The sequence below is a fragment of the Oncorhynchus kisutch genome, unplaced genomic scaffold (assembly GCF_002021735.2).
Source record: "Oncorhynchus kisutch isolate 150728-3 unplaced genomic scaffold, Okis_V2 Okis01b-Okis20b_hom, whole genome shotgun sequence".
NCBI lineage: Eukaryota > Metazoa > Chordata > Actinopteri > Salmoniformes > Salmonidae > Oncorhynchus > Oncorhynchus kisutch.
Window position 1 is genome coordinate 1,321,604 of NW_022261978.1, and position 20,019 is coordinate 1,341,622.

The 20,019-nt window shown below is 48.5% G+C and overlaps 1 protein-coding gene across 1 annotated transcript in view; it reads left to right on the plus strand.

Annotated features, from left to right (window-relative positions):
- LOC109886283 (slit homolog 1 protein) overlaps nucleotides 1-20,019 on the plus strand; it is a 120,018-nt gene that overhangs the window by 43,291 nt on the left and 56,708 nt on the right. The window contains exons 5-9 of the mRNA XM_031811551.1: nucleotides 11,372-11,443; nucleotides 11,642-11,713; nucleotides 12,142-12,213; nucleotides 16,620-16,783; nucleotides 17,683-17,830. Coding sequence (XP_031667411.1) covers nucleotides 11,372-11,443; nucleotides 11,642-11,713; nucleotides 12,142-12,213; nucleotides 16,620-16,783; nucleotides 17,683-17,830 — 528 coding nt within the window. The remainder of the gene's footprint in view (nucleotides 1-11,371; nucleotides 11,444-11,641; nucleotides 11,714-12,141; nucleotides 12,214-16,619; nucleotides 16,784-17,682; nucleotides 17,831-20,019) is intronic.

Genomic DNA, 20,019 nt, shown 5'->3' on the forward strand with positions numbered 1-20,019 from the left:
ACACCGAGAGAGACACACACACAGAGAGAGAGACACCGAGAGAGACACACACACACACAGAGAGAGAGACACCGAGAGAGAGAGAGACACGGAGAGAGAGAGAGACACCGAGAGAGAGAGAGAGACACAGAGATAGACACAGAGGGAGAGAGACATAGAGACCAATTAGGATTTGGCTAAAAATACTTGAATCAGTTATAGAACCCATTGACCTTTATGGTTGTGAGGTCTGTTCACCAAACAAGAATTCACTAAATGGGACAAGCCAAATTGATACTGTGTATGCAGAATTCTGCTCAAATATAGTGTGTACAACATAGAACACCAAATAATGCCTGCAGAGCGGAATAAACCCGATACCCATTAATTAACTAAATCCAGAAGAGAGACGTTAAATTCTACAACCACCTAAAGGAAGCGATTCCCAAACCTTCCATAACAAAGCCATCACCTACAGAGAGATGAACCTGGAGAAGAGTTCCCTAAGCAAGCTGGTCCTGGGGCTCTGTTCACAAACACAAACACATCCTACAGAGTCCCAGGACAGCAACACAATCAATCAAGACCCAATCAAATCATGAGAAAACAAAAAGATAATTACGTGACAACTTGGAAAGAATTAACAAAAAAACAGAGTAAACTAGAATACTATTTGGCCCTAAACAGAGAGTACACTGTGACTAACCCAAAATTAAGGAAAGCTTTGACTATGTACAGACTCAGTGAGCATAGCCTTGCTATTGAGAAAGACCGCCGTAGGCAGACATGGCTCTCAAGAGAAGACAGGCTATGTGCTCACTGCCCACAAAATGAGGTGGAAACTGAGCTGCACTTCCTAACCTCCTGCCCAATGTATGACCATATTAGAGAGACATATTTCCCTCAGATTACACAGATCCACAAAGAATTCGAAAACAAACCCAATTTTGATAAACTCCCATATCTACTGGGTGAAATTCCACAGTGTGCCATCACAGCAGCAAGATTTTTGACCTGTTGCCACGAGAAAAGGACAACCAGTGAAGAACAAACATCATTGTAAATGCAACCCATATTTATGCTTATTTATTTTCCCTTGTGTACTTTAACTATTTGTACATTGTTACAACACTGTATATACAGTATATATATTTATATATAATATGACATTTGTAATGTCTTTATTGTTTTGAAACTTCTGTACGTGTAATGTTTACTGTTAATTTGTATTGTTTATTTCACTTTTATATATTATCTACCTCACTTGCTTTGGCAATGTTAACACATGTTTCCCATGCCAATAAAGCCCCTTGAATTGAATTGAATTGATCAGGTAGAGATGAGGGAGGGAGAGATATGATCAGGTAGAGATGAGGGAGGGAGAGAGAGAGATGATCAGGTAGAGATGAGGGAGGGAGGGAGAGAGATGATCAGGTAGAGATGAGGGAGGGAGGGAGAGAGATGATCAGGTAGAGATGAGGGAGGGAGAGAGATGATCAGGTAGAGATGAGGGAGAAAGATGATCAAGTAGAGATGAGGGAGGGAGAGAGATGATCAGGTAGAGATGGTAGAGATGAGGGAGGGAGAGAGATGATCAGGTAGAGAAGAGGTAGGGAGAGAGTTGGAGGGAGGGAGAGAGATGATCAGGTAGAGATGAGGGAGGGAGGGAGGGAGAGAGATGATCAGGTAGAGATGAGGGAGGGAGAGAGATGATCAGGTAGAGATGAGGGAGAAAGATGATCAAGTAGAGATGAGGGAGGGAGAGAGATGATCAGGTAGAGATGGTAGAGATGAGGGAGGGAGAGAGATGATCAGGTAGAGATGAGGTAGGGAGAGAGATGATGAGGGAGGGAGAGAGATGATCAGGTAGAGATGAGGGAGGGAGAGAGATGATCAGGTAGAGATGAGGGAGGGAGAGAGATGATCAGGTAGAGATGAGGGAGGGAGAGAAATGATCCGGTAGAGATGAGGGAGGGAGAGAGATGATCCGGTAGAGATGAGGGAGGGAGAGAGATGATCGGGTAGAGATGAGGGAGGGAGAGAGATGATGAGGGAGGGAGAGAGATGATCCGGTAGAGATGAGGGAGGGAGAGAGATGATCGGGTAGAGATGAGGGAGGGAGAGAGATGATCGGGTAGAGATGAGGGAGGGAGAGAGATGATCCGGTAGAGATGAGGGAGGGAGAGAGATGATCGGGTAGAGATGAGGGAGGGAGAGAGATGATCGGGTAGAGATGAGGGAGGGAGAGAGATGATCCGGTAGAGATGAGGGAGGGAGAGAGATGATCGGGTAGAGATGAGGGAGGGAGAGAGATGATCGGGTAGAGATGAGGGAGGGAGAGAGATGATGATGAGGGAGGGAGAGAGATGATCCGGTAGAGATGAGGGAGGGAGAGAGATGATCGGGTAGAGATGAGGGAGGGAGAGAGATGATCGGGTAGAGATGAGGGAGGGAGAGAGATGATGATGAGGGAGGGAGAGAGATGATCCGGTAGAGATGAGGGAGGGAGAGAGATGATCGGGTAGAGATGAGGGAGGGAGAGAGATGATCGGGTAGAGATGAGGGAGGGAGAGAGATGATGAGGGAGGGAGAGAGATGATCCGGTAGAGATGAGGGAGGGAGAGAGATGATCGGGTAGAGATGAGGGAGGGAGAGAGATGATCGGGTAGAGATGAGGGAGGGAGAGAGATGATGAGGGAGGGGAGAGAGATGATCCGGTAGAGATGAGGGAGGGAGAGAGATGATCGGGTAGAGATGAGGGAGGGAGAGAGATGATCGGGTAGAGATGAGGGAGGGAGAGAGAGATGATGAGGGAGGGGAGAGATGATCCGGTAGAAGATGAGGGAGGGAGAGAGATGATCGGGTAGAGATGAGGGAGGGAGAGAGATGATCGGGTAGAGATGAGGGAGGGAGAGAGATGATGATGAGGGAGGGAGAGAGATGATCCGGTAGAGATGAGGGAGGGAGAGAGATGATCGGGTAGAGATGAGGGAGGGAGAGAGATGATCGGGTAGAGATGAGGGAGTGGAGAGAGATGATGAGGGAGGGAGAGAGATGATCCGGTAGAGATGAGGGAGGGAGAGAGATGATCGGTAGAGATGAGGGAGGGAGAGAGATGATCGCGGGTAGAGATGAGGGAGGGAGAGAGATGATGAGGGAGGGAGGAGAGATGATCCGGTAGAGATGAGGGAGGGAGAGAGATGATCCGGTAGAGATGATCGGGTAGAGATGAGGGAGGGAGAGAGATGATGAGGGAGGGAGAGAGATGATCCGGTAGAGATGAAGGGAGGGAGAGAGATGATCGGGTAGAGATGAGGGAGGGAGAGAGATGATCGGGTAGAGATGAGGGAGGGAGAGAGATGATCGGGTAGAGATGAGGGAGGGAGAGAGATGATCGGGTAGAGATGAGGGAGGGAGAGAGATGATCCGGTAGAGATGAGGGAGGGAGAGAGATGATCCGGTAGAGATGAGGGAGAAAGCGAACCCACATTTGACCTTAGATCCATACATCCATGTTCTATATCTCTCCCCAAAATCCATTTACACCCTCTCCATCTCTCACCCCCTTTCTCACCCTCCAATTCTCACATCTCTCGCCCTCTTTCTCTCTCAAATTCCCATCTCTCTCTCTCTTTCTCTCTCTCTCAAATTCCCATATCCGTCTCTATCTCTCTATCTCTATCTCTCTCTCTCTCTCGACTCCCTGCTGTGTGTCTGTCTATGTGTTGGTTCACTGACTCTGACCTCAATCTGAAATGAGGCAGAAAAACTGTGCATGATCGCAACCAATCTCTCACCCACTCCACTCCCTCTCTCACTTTATCCATCCTTCCCTCACTCTTTCTCTCACTCTCTCTCTCTCTCATACACTCTCTCTCTCTGTCTCTCATACACTCTCTCTCTGTCTCATACACACTCTCTCTCTCTCTCTCTCATACACACTCTCTCTCTCTCATACACTCTCTCTCTCTGTCTCTCATACTCTCTCTCTGTCTCTCATACTCTCTCTCTCTCTCTCTCTCTCTCTCTGTCTCTCATACACTCTCTCTCGCTGTCTCTCATACACTCTCTCTCTCTCTGTCTCTCATACACTCTCTCTCTCTCTGTCTCTCATACACTCTCTCTCTCTCCATCCCTTTCACCCATTATCCACCTAGCAGTGTTTCTCTTTCATTCTCTATATCCATCCCTCACTTTCCCTCACTCCATTACACTCTTCCACTATATCCATCCCTCACTTTCCCTCACTCCATTCCACTCTTCCACTATATCCATCCCTCACTTTCCCTCACTCCATTCCACTCTTCCACTATATCCATCATCATTCAATCGATCATCCTCTACATTCCTGTATTTCTCAGTGGGCTGCTCTGATAGTCTCAGTGGGCTGCTCTGATAGTCTCAGTGGGCTGCTCTGATAGTCTCAGTGGGCTGCTCTGATAGTCTCAGTGGGCTGCTCTGATGATCTCAGTGGGCTGCACTGATGATCTCAGTGGGCTGCTCTGATAGTCTCAGTGGGCTGCTCTGATAGTCTCAGTGGGCTGCTCTAATAGTCTCAGTGGCTGCTCTGATAGTCTCAGTGGGCTGCTCTGATAGTCTCAGTGGGCTGCTCTGATAGTCTCAGTGGGCTGCTCTGATAGTCTCAGTGGGCTGCTTGATAGTCTCAGTGGGCTGGTCTGATAGTCTCAGTGGGCTAGTCTGATAGTCTCAGTGGGCTAGTCTGATAGTCTCAGTGGGCTAGTCTGATGATCTCAGTGGGCTGCTCTGATGATCTCAGTGGCTGCACTGATAGTCTCAGTGGGCTGCTCTGATAGTCTCAGTGGGCTGCTCTGATAGTCTCAGTGGGCTGCTCTGATAGTCTCAGTGGGCTGCTCTGATAGTCTCAGTGGGGTGCTCTGATAGTCTCAGTGGGCTGCTCTGATAGTCTCAGTGGGCTGCTCTGATAGTCTCAGTGGGCTGGTCCGATAGTCTCAGTGGGCTGGTCTGATAGTCTCAGTGGGCTGCTCTGATAGTCTCAGTGGGCTGCTCTGATGATCTCAGTGGGCTGCTCTGATGATCTCAGTGGGGCTGCTCTGATGATCTCAGTGGGATGCTCTGATGATCTCAGTGGGCTGGTCTGATAGTCTCGGTGGGCTAGTGTGATAGTCTCAGTCTCAGTGGGCTGCTCTAATAGTCCTCAGTGGGCTGGTCTGATAGTCTCATTGGGCTGGTCTGATAGTCTCAGTGGGCTGGTCTGATAGTCTCAGTGGGCTAGTCTGATAGTCTCAGTCTCAGTGGGCTGCTCTAATAGTCTCAGTGGGCTGCTCTAATAGTCTCAGTGGGCTGCTCTAATAGTCTCATTGGGCTGGTCTGATAGTCTCATTGGGCTGGTCTGATAGTCTCAGTGGGCTGGTCTGATAGTCTCAGTGGGCTAGTCTGATAGTCTCAGTCTCAGTGGGCTGCTCTAATAGTCTCAGTGGGCTGCTCTAATAGTCTCAGTGGGCTGCTCTAATAGTCTCAGTGGGCTGCTCTAATAGTCTCAGTGGGCTGCTCTAATAGTCTCAGTGGGCTGCTCTAATAGTCTCAGTGGGCTGCTCTAATAGTCGCAGTGGGCTGGTCTGATAGTCTCAGTGGGCTGCTCCAATAGTCTCAGTGGGCTGCTCTGATAGTCTCAGTGGGCTGCTCTGATAGTCTCAGTGGGCTGCTCTGATAGTCTTAGTGGGCTGCTCTGATAGTCTCAGTGGGCTGCTCTGATAGTCTCAGTGGGCTGCTCTGATAGTCTCAGTGGGCTGCTCTGATGATCGCAGTGGGCTGCTCTGATGATCTCAGTGGGCTGCTCTGATGATCTCAGTGGGCTGCTCTGATGATCTCAGTGGGCTGCTCTAATAGTCTCAGTGGGCTGCTCTGATAGTCTCAGTGGGCTGCTCTGATAGTCTCAGTGGGCTGCTCTGATAGTCTCAGTGGGCTGCTCTGATAGTCTCAGTGGGCTGCTCTGATAGTCTCAGTGGGCTGCTCTGATAGTCTCAGTGGGCTGCTCTGATAGTCTCAGTGGGCTGCTCTGATAATCTCAGTGGGCTGGTCTGATAGTCTCAGTGAGCTGGTCTGATAGTCTCAGTGGTCTGCTCTGATAGTTTCAGTCTCTGTGGGCTGCTCTGATAGTCTCTGTGGTCTGCTCCGATAGTCTCAGTGGTCTGCTCTGATAGTCTCAGTGGGCTGCTCTGATAGTCTCAGTGGGCTGCTCTGATAGTCTCAGTGGGCTGCTCTGATAGTCTCAGTGGGCTGGTCTGATAGTCTTAGGGGGCTGGTCTGATAGTCTCAGTGGGCTGGTCTGATAGTCTCAGTGGGCTGGGTCAGGGAGGTTAATAGAGTGTTTTGAAATCCTCCAGGGAATGACACATTATCTACACACATGCGAGCATGCATGCACCTGGGCACACACACAACACACACACACACACAGACAAACAAACATAGACAACCCTGTGGTTCCCTCGCCAAATAGAGTATACCCAGGCTGTAGTGGGCCCTCCCTGGGGTGGCTCAGTCTCCGCAGGCCCAGGCTTCCTGCCGGCGTCTAGGCCCAGGGCCGGGGGAACACATTAAGATAACATCATGATGGAGACCTAGTGGTAATGTTGTTGGGACAGAGAGGAGGGAGAGAGACAGAGGGATGGAGAGAGAGACAGAGAGAGGGAGAGAGACGGAGGGATGGAGAGAGGAGTGGTAATGGTGTGGAACAGGACAGACAGAGAGGAGGCAGAGAGACAGAGGGATGGAGAGAGACAGAGATGAGGGAGAAAGACGGAGGGATGCGAGAGGAGTGGTAATGGTGTGGACAGACAGACAGAGAGGAGGGAGAGAGACGGAGGGATGGAGAGAGGAGTGGTATGTTGTGGAACAGACAGCAGAGAGGAGGGGAGAGAGACGGAGGGATGGAGAGAGGAGTGGTAATGTTGTGGAACAGACAGACAGAGAGGGAGGGAGCAGAGACGGAGGGATGGAGAGAGGAGTGGTAATGTGGTGGAACAGACAGACAGAGAGGAGGGAGAGAGACGGAGGGATGGAGAGAGACAGAGAGGAGGGAGAGAGACGGAGGGATGGAGAGAGGAGTGGTAATGTGTGGAACAGACAGACAGAGAGGAGGAGAAAGACAGAGGATGGAGAGAGACAGAGAGGAGGGAGAGAGACGGAGGAATGGAGAGAGACGGAGGGATGGAGAGAGACAGAGAGGAGGGAGAGAGACGGAGGGATGGAGAGAGGAGTGGTAATGTTGTGGAACAGACGGACAGAGAGGAGGGAGAGAGGTGGAGGGATGAAGAAGGAGTGGTAATGTTGTGGAACAGACAGACAGAGAGGAGGGAGAGAGACGGAGGGATGGAGAGAGACAGAGAGGAGGGAAAGAGACGGAGGGATGGAGAGAGGAGTGGTAGACTGAAAGGGATGAAAATAGAAGAGAGAAAAAGGGAGAGAGAACAAGGAGAAGTGAGTGAGTGATAGAGAGGGAGACAGAGGAAGAGAGAGGGAGCCAGGGGACCCAGTCCCTAGTTCCTGGTCTGTGTGTGTATTTTACATGACCTAACACAGTGCGATAGAGCAGATAAGACTCTGGGTGGAAACACAGCCACCAATTACTCTACTGTCTGCTGTACACTGTCTGCTCTACTGTCTGCTCCCCACTGTCTGCTCCACACTGTCTGCTCTACACGGTCTGCTCTACACTGTCTGCTCCACACTGTCTGCTCCACACTGTCTGCTCCACACTGTCTGCTCCACACTGTCTGCTCTACACTGTCTGCTCTACACTGTCTGCTCTACACTGTCTGCTCCAAACTGTCTGCTCCACACGGTCTGCTCCACACTGTCTGCTCCACACGGTCTGCTCCACACGGTCTGCTCCACACTGTCTGCTCCACACTGTCTGCTCCACACGGTCTGCTCCACACTGTCTGCTCCACACGTTCTGCTCCACACGGTCTGCTCCACACTGTCTGCTCCACACTGTCTGCTCCACACTGTCCTGCTCCACACTGTCTGCTCCACACGGTCTGCTCTACACGTCTGCTCCACACTGTCTGCTCCACACTGTCCTGCTCCACACTGTCTGCTCCACACGGTCTGCTCCACACGGTCTGCTCCACACGGTCTGCTCCACACGGTCTGCTCCACACTGTCTGCTCTACACTGTCTGCTCTACACTGTCTGCTCCACACTGTCTGCTCCACACGGTCTGCTCCACACTGTCTGCTCAACACTGTCTGCTCCACAATGTCTGCTCCACACTGTCTGCTCTACACTGTGTGCTCTCTACTGTCTGCTCACACGGTCTGCTCTACACTGTCTGCTCCACACGGTCTGCTCCACACGGTCTGCTCCACACTGTCTGCTCCACACTGTCTGTTCCACACTGTCTGCTCCACACTGTCTGCTCCACACTGTCTGCTCCACACTGTCTGCTCCACACGGTCTGCTCCACACTGTCTGCTCCACACTGTCTGCTCCACACGGTCTGCTCCACACGGTCTGCTCCACACGGTCTGCTCCACACTGTCTGCTCCACACGGTCTGCTCCACACTGTCTGCTCCACACTGTCTGCTCCACACGGTCTGCTCCACACTGTCTGCTCCACACTGTCTGCTCTACACTGTCTGCTCCACACTGTCTGCTCCACACGGTCTGCTCTACACTGTCCTGCTCCACACTGTCTGCTCCACACTGTCTGCTCCACACTGTCTGCCTCCACACTGTCTGCTCCACACGGTCTGCTCCACACTGTCTGCTCCACACGGTCTGCTCCACACTGTCTGCTCTACACTGTCTGCTCTACACTGTCTGCTCCACACTGTCTGCTCCACACTGTCTGCTCCACACTGTCTGCTCTACACTGTCTGCTCCACACTGTCTGCTCCACACTGTCTGCTCCACACTGTCTGCTCTACACTGTCTGCTCTACACTGTCTGCTCCACACTGTCTGCTCTACACTGTCTGCTCCACACTGTCTGCTCTACACTGTGTGCTCTCTACTGTCTGCTCCACACTGTCTGCTCCACACTGTCTGCTCCACACTGTCTGCTCCACACTGTCTGCTCCACACGGTCTGCTCTACACGGTCTGCTCCACACTGTCTGCTCCGCACTGTCTGCTCCACACTGTCTGCTCCACACGGTCTGCTCCACACGGTCTGCTCCACACGGTCTGCTCCACACGGTCTGCTCCACACGGTCTGCTCCACACTGTCTGCTCTACCTGTCTGCTCTACACTGTCTGCTCCACACTGTCTGCTCCACACGGTCTGCTCCACACTGTCTGCTCAACACTGTCTGCTCCACAATGTCTGCTCCACACTGTCTGCTCTACACTGTGTGCTCTCTACTGTCTGCTCCACACTGTCTGCTCTACACTGTCGCTCCACACGGCTGCTCCACACTGTCTGCTCCACACTGTCTGCTCCACACTGTCTGCTCCCACACTGTCTGCTCCACACTGTCTGCTCCACACGGTCCTGCTCCACACTGTCTGCTCCACACTGTCTGCTCCCACTGTCTGCTCCACACTGTCCTGCTCCCACTGTCTGCTCCACACTGTCTGCTCCACACTGTCTGCTCCACACTGTCTGCTCCACACGGTCGCTCCACCTGTCTGCTCCACACTGTCTGCTCCACACTGTCTGCTCTACACTGTGTGCTCTCTACTGTCTGCTCTACACTGTCTGCTCCATACTGTCTGCTCCATACTGTCTGCTCTACACTGTGTGCTCTCTACTGTCTGCTCCACACGGTCTGCTCTACACTGTCTGCTCCACACGGTCTGCTCCACACGGTCTGCTCCACACGGTCTGCTCCACACTGTCTGCTCCACACTGTCTGTTCCACACTGTCTGCTCCACACTGTCTGCTCCACACTGTCTGCTCCACACGGTCTGCTCCACACTGTCTGCTCCACACTGTCTGCTCTACACTGTCTGCCCCCCTACTGTCTGCTCCACACTGTCTCTCCACACTGTCTGCTCCACACGTCTGCTCCACACGGTCTTGCTCCACACTGTCTGCTCTACACTTCTGCTCCACACTGTCTGCTCCACACGGGTCTGCTCTACACTGTCTACTCCACACTGTCTGCTCCACCTGTCTGCTCCACAACGGTCTGCTCCACACTGTCTGCTCCACACGTCTGCTCCACACTGTCTGCTCTAACACTGTCCTGCTCTACACTGTCTGCTCCACACTGTCTGCTCCACACTGTCTGCTCCACACGGTCTGCTCTACACTGTCTGCTCCACACTGTCTGCTCCACACTGTCTGCTCCACACTGTCTGCTCTACAACTGTCTGCTCTACACTGTCTGCTCCACACTGTTCTGCTCTACACTGTCTGCTCCACACTGTCTGCTCTACACTGTGTGCGTCTCTACTGTCTGCTCCACACTGTCTGCTCCACACTGTCTGCTCCACACTGTCTGCTCCACACTGTCTGCTCTACACGGTCTGCTCCACACTGTCTGCTCCACACTGTCTGCTCCACACTGTCTGCTCCACACTGTCTGCTCGTTACTCTTCTTCTTTCTACATGAATTTCACATTGGAAAGCTACACGTTGTGTTAAATTGTTTTTCCTGCTTTTTTCCATTTTTTATCCCTCCCCCTCCGCCCTCCTCCCCTCTCTCACCCCCTCCCTCCTCCCTCTCTCACCCCTCCCTCCGCTCCCTCTCTCACACCCCTCCCTCCCTCCCTCTCACCCCCTCCCTCCCTCCCTCCCTCCCTCTCTCACCCCTCCCTCCCTCCCTCTCTCACCCCTCCCTCCCTCCCTCTCTCACCCCTCCCTCCCTCCCTCTCTCACCCCCTCCCTCCCCTCTCTCACCCCCTCCCTCCCTCCCTCTCTCACCCCCTCCCTCCCTCCCTCTCTCAACCCCCTCCCTCCCTCCTCTCTCACCCCCACGCCCTCCCTCCCTCCCTCCTCCTCCGCACCCCCTCACGGCCCGCCCTCCTCCTGCACCTCTCTCACCCCTCCTCCCTCCCTCCCTCTTCTCAACCCCCCTCACCCCCTCCCTCTCTCACCCTCCTCACCCCCTCACCTCCCTCCCTCTCTCACCCCCCTCACCCCTCCCTCCATCACGCTCCTCACTCACACCCTCCCTCTCTCACCTCCCTCTCCTCCTCACCTCCCTCATCACTCACCCCCTCCCTCCCTCCCTCCCTCTCTCTCTCACCCCCTCCTCCCTCCCTCCCTCTCTGCACCCCCGCCCTCCGTCCCGCTCTCACCCCCTCCTCCCTCCTCCCTCCTCCCTCCTCTCTCACCCCCTCCCTCCCTCCCTCTCTCACCCCCCTCCCTCCCCCTCTCCCCCTCCCTCCCTCCCTCTCTCACCCCCTCCCTCCTTCCTTCCCTCCCTCCCTCTCTCCCTCCCTCCTCCCTTCTCAGGGACCTTAGTGAGAATGCTATCCAAGCCATTCCCAGGAGAGCTTTCAGAGGGGCCACAGACATCAGGAACCTGTGAGTGACACACACACACTCTCACACACACTCTCACACACACACACACTCTCTCTCTCTCTGTCTGTCTCTGTCTCTGTCTCTCTCTCCCTCTCTCTCTCTCTCTGTTTCTGTCTCTCTGTCGCTGTCTCTCTGTCGCTGTCTCTCTCTCTCTCTCTCTCTCTCATGGAAGCCATTATATGTGTTTTGTGTCTACAGTCAACTGGATAAGAACCACATCACTTGCATCGAGGAGGGAGCCTTCCGTGCTCTGAGAACTCTGGAGGTTCTGTAAGTATTATAGAGAGAGACTGTGTCTGTGTGCAGCTTTCTTCTCCGAAGGAATGTCAACTAATATTCTCTCTTTCTCTCTCTATCCCTCTCTCTCTTTCTTTCTTTTCCTTTACCTCTGTCTTTCCCTCTCTCTCTCTCTCACTCTCTCTCTTTCTCTCTTTCCCTCTCTCTCTTTCTCTCTCCCTCTTTCTCTCCCTTTCTCTTTTTCTCTCCCTCTCTCCTCCTCTCTCTCTCATTCCCTCTTTCGATCCCTCTCTCTCTCTCTCTCTCTCTCTCTCTCTCTCTCTCTCTCTCTCTCTCTCTTTCTCTCTCCCTCTTTCTCTCCCTTTCTCTTTTTCTCTCCCTCTCTCCCCCTCTCTCTCTCATTCCCTCTTTCGATCCCTCTCTCTCTCTCTCTCTCTCTCTCTCTCTCTCTCTCTCGGCAGCACATTGAACAACAACAACATAAGCAGCATTCCAGTCTCCAGCTTCAACCACATGCCCAAACTACGCACCTTGTGAGTCCCTCTCTGCTCACTACTCAGTAGGACTGTCAGGGAACTCATGACACTTTGGTGCCGATTCAATATGTATTACGATTCTCACCATTCTAGATGTATTGTGATTCTCATGATTCTAGATGCATTGTGATTCTAGATGTATTGTGATTCTACATGTATTGCGATTCTAGATGTATTGCGATTCTCACGATTCTAGATCAATTGCTATTCAATTCTGCAATTTGATTGTGATTTGATGTTCAAACCCAGATAACATGCACTGCCAGGGAACTCATGACACTTAGGTGGCCGACATATCAAACTGCGTGGGGAATATGTTGTTTGGGGAATGTTTTCCCATTGGGAAGATGTCAGAGAGACATCAGAATAGAATGTTGATGTCTGACCGACGCATAAACCATGTAGAACTGTAGAATGTAGAACTGTACATCTGTAAGACGTCTTGGCAATGAGCAAACACTGTGTAAACGGCATCTTCCCAATGTACCCTGTAGACATCGAGCCCACGTTGGGCAGACGGGTGTGTGCTATGCGTCTGATGCAGAGAGACCAGAGAGCAGGAGAACATTTTGTTTCGATTAGTTTTGGCGCAGTTACAGACGACTATCCCTAGTTAACACTGCCTGTTTTTTACAAATCGATACTTGGAGTCAAAGTGTATATAATGTCAAGAATAATATTGTGATCTGCAACTATGGTTTTCCCATCACTACTACTTAGTGACACAGTTATTGTATAAACAGATCAGGATGAAGATACCCCTACAGGTGCAGATCTAGGATATTTAAAGTAAGGGTTATGTTCTGGTATTAACTCTGAATATTTAAAGTAAGGGTTATGTTCTGGTATTAACTCTGAATATTTAAAGTAAGGGTTATGTTCTGGTATTAACTCTGAATATTTAAAGTAAGGGTTATGTTCTGGTATTAACTCTGAATATTTAAAGTAAGGGTTATGTTCTGGTATTAACTCTGAATATTTAAAGTAAGGGTTATGTTCAGGTATTAACTCTGAATATTTAAAGTAAGGGTTATGTTCTGGTATTAACTCTGAATATTTAAAGTAAGGGTTATGTTCTGGTATTAACTCTGAATATTTAAAGTAAGGGTTATGTTCTGGTATTAACTCTGAATATTTAAAGTAAGGGTTATGTTCAGGTATTAACTCTGAATATTTAAAGTAAGGGTTATGTTCAGGTATTAACTCTGAATATTTAAAGTAAGGGTTATGTTCAGGTATTAACTCTGAATATTTAAAGTAAGGGTTATGTTCTGGTATTAACTCTGAATATTTAAAGTAAGGGTTATGTTCTGGTATTAACTCTGAATATTTAAAGTAAGGGTTATGTTCAGGTATTAACTCTGAATATTTAAAGTAAGGGTTATGTTCAGGTATTAACTCTGAATATTTAAAGTAAGGGTTATGTTCTGGTATTAACTCTGAATATTTAAAGTAAGGGTTATGTTCAGGTATTAACTCTGTATATTTAAAGTAAGGGTTATGTCCTGGTATTAACTCTGAATATTTAAAGTAAGGGTTATGTTCAGGTATTAACTCTGAATATTTAAAGTAAGGGTTATGTTCTGGTATTAACTCTGAATATTTAAAGTAAGGGTTATGTTCTGGTATTAACTCTGAATATTTAAAGTAAGGGTTATGTTCTGGTATTAACTCTGAATATTTAAAGTAAGGGTTATGTTCTGGTATTAACTCTGAATATTTAAAGTAAGGGTTATGTTCAGGTATTAACTCTGAATATTTAAAGTAAGGGTTATGTTCAGTTATTAACTCTGAATATTTAAAGTAAGGGTTATGTTCAGGTATTAACTCTGAATATTTAAAGTAAGGGTTATGTTCTGGTATTAACTCTGAATATTTAAGTAAGGGTTATGTTCAGGTATTAACTCTGAATATTTAAAGTAAGGGTTATGTTCTGGTATTAACTCTGAATATTTAAAGTAAGGGTTATGTTCTGGTATTAACTCTGAATATTTAAAGTAAGGGTTCATGTTCTGGTATTAATTCCAAATTCTTAAAGATGCAATATGTAGAAATCGCTCCGCCATTTCCTGGTTGCTAAGATTCTAATCGTTTTGCCTCATTTAAATGTGATGTTAAAAACCAAAAGTAAAAGACGCAAACATGTCATTTAGGCACGGGAAGCATAGAAGTAGTGCACATAGAACAGATCTACTGCTCCTTGGACAAACATGTCCTTTAGGCACGGGAAGCATAGAAGTAGTGCACATAGAACAGATCTACTGCTCCCTGGACAAACATGTCATTTAGGCACGGGAAGCATAGAAGTAGTGCACATAGAACAGATCTACTGCTCCTTGGACAAACATGTCATTTAGGCACGGGAAGCATAGAAGTAGTGCACATAGAACAGATCTACTGCTCCCTGGACAAACATGTCATTTAGGCACGGGAAGCATAGAAGTAGTGCACATAGAACAGATCTACTGCTCCTTGGACAAACATGTCATTTAGGCACGGGAAGCATAGAAGTAGTGCACATAGAACAGATCTACTGCTCCTTGGACAAACATGTCATTTAGGCACGGGAAGCATAGAAGTAGTGCACATAGAACAGATCTACTGCTCCTTGGACAAACATGTCATTTAGGCACGGGAAGCATAGAAGTAGTGCACATAGAACAGATCTACTGCTCCTTGGACAAACATGTCCTTTAGGCACGGGAAGCATAGAAGTAGTGCACATAGAACAGATCTACTGCTCCTTGGACAAACATGTCCTTTAGGCACGGGAAGCATAGAAGTAGTGCACATAGAACAGATCTACTGCTCCTTGGACAAACATGTCATTTAGGCACGGGAAGCATAGAAGTAGTGCACATAGAACAGATCTACTGCTCCTTGGACAAACATGTCCTTTAGGCACGGGAAGCATAGAAGTAGTGCACATAGAACAGATCTACTGCTCCTTGGACAAACATGTCCTTTAGGCACGGGAAGCATAGAAGTAGTGCACATAGAACAGATCTACTGCTCCTTGGACAAACATGTCCTTTAGGCATGGGAAGCATAGAAGTAGTGCACATAGAACAGATCTACTGCTCCTTGGACAAACATGTCATTTAGGCACGGGAAGCATAGAAGTAGTGCACATAGAACAGATCTACTGCTCCTTGGACAAACATGTCCTTTAGGCACGGGAAGCATAGAAGTAGTGCACATAGAACAGATCTACTGCTTCTTGGACAAACATGTCATTTAGGCACGGGAAGCATAGAAGTAGTGCACATAGAACAGATCTACTGCTCCTTGGACAAACATGTCATTTAGGCACGGGAAGCATAGAAGTAGTGCACATAGAACAGATCTACTGCTTCTTGGACAAACATGTCATTTAGGCACGGGAAGCATAGAAGTAGTGCACATAGAACAGATCTACTGCTCCTTGGACAAACATGTCATTTAGGCACGGGAAGCATAGAAGTAGTGCACATAGAACAGATCTACTGCTCCTTGGACAAACATGTCATTTAGGCACGGGAAGCATAGAAGTAGTGCACATAGAACAGATCTACTGCTCCTTGGACTTGTTTCAATAACAACGTCTATGTGAATTTGGTCGGGGCACCCAAAAAGTTACATATTGCAGCTTTAAGGGCATTAACTCTGAATGCTTCAGGTTTGAGATGGGCTTAAAACTAAAATATCAACAACAACTTTCTATCAGTGGATTCGAACATGCAACCTTTGGAATCAGAGGCAGATGCCTACTGAAATTTGGCTGAGCCAACCGCTAGTGAGAAACACACTTCAAATACACACATCTTGTATGAATGCCTCTGTACCCATAAACCAGTCAATCAGAGATGTAGCGCTGTCTCAGAAAAGGCCCAGCCTCTTGGGGGGACCCAAACCCCCAGGCCCATTCTCAGGAGACTTGGTCCCCTTCCACCCACCACAGAAGGGTTGTGGGGGATTTGCTGGGACTTCAAGGCACCAAGCTCCTGTCAACAAACTGTCCAACGACAGACGCCCCTGGAAATCAAACTGTTAAGCCCCTGAAAATCACCCCCCCCCCCCCCCCACACACACACACACACACACACACACACACACACACACACAACTAGAATCCCCTCCATTGTTAAAGCTGAGAGTTAGGGTTAGAGTATAGGGCTACAACAGTATGGGGGAAACTGGTTCAGACTGTGCATGTGTGTGTGCAGATGATGGTTTGGAGTGAGAGTCTCAGTGAGAGATGGGTAAGGGATCCCCCCTCCTCTCGCTCTCTCTCTCCTAGTGGTTACCCTCTACTCCAACCTCTCTGTGTTTTTCAGAGGGTTGGGAAAGCACAATACACATTTCCTTTGACATCCTGGTACATTGGACAATAAACCTCCCTCTTCCTCGTCCTCTCCCTCCAGTCGTCTCCACTCTAACAGTCTGAGGTGTGACTGTCACCTGTCCTGGCTGTCTCCCTGGCTGAGACAGAGGCCCACCCTGGGTCTGTACACACAGTGCAGCTCCCCTCCAACCCTCAGGGGACTCAACCTGGCTGAACTGCAGAAGAACGAGTTCACCTGCTCAGGTAAGGCAGGGGTCAGAGGATAGAGTTTACCTGTAGAGATCACCTGCTCAGGTAAGACAGGGGTCAGAGGATAGAGTTTACCTGTAGAGATCACCTGCTCAGGTAAGACAGGGGTCAGAGGATATAGTTTACCTGTAGAGGTCACCTGCTCAGGTAAGGCAGGGGTCAGAGGATAGAGTTTACCTGTAGAGGTCACCTGCTCAGGTAAGACAGGGGTCAGAGGTTAGAGTGTAAAGTTTACCTGTAGAGGTCACCTGCTCAGGTAAGACAGAGGTCAGAGGATAGAGTTTACCTGTAGAGGTCACCTGCTCAGGTAAGACAGAGGTCAGAGGTTGGAGGGTAAAGTTTACCTGTAGAGGGCACCTGCTCAGGTAAGACAGAGGTCAGAGGTTAGAGGGTAGAGTTTACCTGTAGAGGTCACCTGCTCAGGTAAGACAGAGGTTAGAGTTCACCAGCTGAGGTACAGCACTAGATTTTGTGTGGAGCCTTTCTATGCCATGTCCTTCCCTTGGTATGACTTTTATTTACTGTCCAGAAATCACCTGGTATTTACACAGCAACTAATAATCATACAATAATACACAATAATCACTCTCTCTCATTCTAAACTCTCTCTCCCTTTCTTTCTCTCTCTCTCTCTCTCTCTCTCTCTCTCTCTCTTTGTCTTTCTCTCTCATTCTAAACTCTCTCTCTCTCTCTCTTTCTCTCTCGCTCTCTCCCTTTGTCTTTCTCGCTCTCTCTCTTTCGCTCTCTCTCTTTGTCTTTCTCTCTCTTTCTCTCACTCTCTCTCTTTGTCTTTCCCTCTCTTTCTCTCGCTCTCTCTCTCTTTGTCTTTCTCTCTCTTTCTCTCACTCTCTCTCTTTGTCTTTCCCTCTCTTTCTCTCGCTCTCTCTCTCCAGGTCAGAGTGACAGTGCGTTTGTCCAGCCGTGTAGCCTGGCGTCTGGCTCCTGTCCTCCCATGTGTTCCTGTAGTAACAACATCGTAGACTGTAGAGGCAAGGGCCTCACTGCCATTCCTGCTCACCTGCCTGAAGCCATGACTGAGATGTGAGTCCTGCACGCGGTCAGCATGACCACACACGGTCAACAAGACCACAAAGCTTTAATTATGGTTTATAAGATACGAGGTGGCCATACCTGCTCACCCCCTCGAAGCCATGAGCGAGATCTGAGACCGTCGACATGGTCAGTTCATGCTCATCACCACACCTGGTCAATTTACGTACTGGTGTTAGTATTGATTTATTTGATTAATTCATTTAACCTTCGTTTAAACAGGAAATCACATTGAGACCAATGTCTATTCTGCATCACAAAAACAGCCAAATAGTAGGGTCATTGAGACATCACACACCATACAGAATAACCGCACCATACAGAATAACCACACCATACAGAATAACCACACCATACAGAATCACTGCACCATATAGAATAACTGCACTATATAGAATAACTGCACCATATAGAATAACCACACCATACAGAATAACCACACCAATATAGAATAACTACACCACATAGAATAACCGCACCATGTAGAATAACTGCACCATATAGAATAACCACACCATACAGAATAACCTCACCAAAATAGAATAACCTTGCCATGTAGAATAACCGCACCATTTAGAATAACTGCACCATATAGAATAATCACACCATACAGAATAACCTCACCAATATAGAATAACCATGCCATGTAGAATAACCGCACCATTTAGAATAACTACACCATGTAGAAAAACCACACCATGTAGAATAACTACACCATAAAGAATAGCCACACCATGTAGAATAAATCCACCATGTAGAATAAATCCACCATGTAGAATAACCACACCATGAAGAATAACCACACCATGTAGAATAACCACACTATGTAGAATAACCACACCACGTAGAATAACCACACCACGTAGAATAACCACACCACGTAGAATAACCACACCACATAGAATAACCACACCACGTAGAATAACCACACCATGTAGAATAACCACACCATGTAGAATAACCACACCATGTAGAATAACCACACCATGTAGAATAACAACAACATACAGAATAACCACACCATGTAGAATAACCACACCATACAGAATAGCCACACCATGTAGAATAAATCCACCATGTAGAATAACCACACCATGTAGAATAACCACACCACGTAGAATAATCACACCACGTAGAATAACCACACCACGTAGAATAACCACACCACGTAGAATAACCACACCACGTAGAATAACCACACCACGTAGAATAACCACACCATGTAGAATAACTACACCACATAGAATAACCACACCACGTAGAATAACCACATCACCTATGACCATTCATACTGTTCATGTGCCATATAAATACTGTATAATCATCATGATTGTCATTGCATATTGATATGGTGGCCCGCTGACCAATAAGATATGTCTGTGTGTCATTGGATATCCTGTATTAATATATGTATATGCTACAGTTTATCCAATCAGATGAATATGTGGCCATCTGACCAGTAAGAGTTGATGTGTGTGTGTGTATCATTAATGCATCAGAGCTGCTCTAGAAAGGATATTTCTATTCCCTGACAGCAGCTTACCACACCGCCCCTCCACACCGACCATGTCCATATATGGACACTTAACCCTTGACTTTTACACAGGCTCATCTCTCAACTTAACTTAACATCCCCTGTGGTTTAACCTCTTAGACCTGAAGGACACACACACATGCACATGCAGGATCATGCACACACACACACACACACACTCAGACAGGAGGGAGAGAAAAAGATATGGTGAGAGGAGGATGAGGAAATAGTAGAATGTGTTTGAGGTTAGGGAGAGAGAGGGACTTTCTAAGACTTTCTCAGAAGAATAACAGACAGAAGGAGAGAGAGACAGACAGAAGGAGAGAGAGAGAGAGACAGGAGAGAGACAGACAGACAGAAGGAGAGAGAGACAGACAGGAGGAGAGAGAGACAGACAGGAGGAGAGAGAGACAGACAGGAGGAGAGAGAGACAGACAAAAGGAGAGAGAAACAGACAGGAGAGAGACAGACAGAAGGAGAGAGAGACAGACAGAAGGAGAGAGAGACAGACAGGAGGAGAGAGAGACAGACAGGAGGAGAGAGAGACAGACAGGAGGAGAGAGAAACAGACAGGAGAGAGACAGACAGAAGGAGAGAGAAACAGACAGGAGAGAGACAGACAGAAGGAGAGAGAGACAGACAGAAG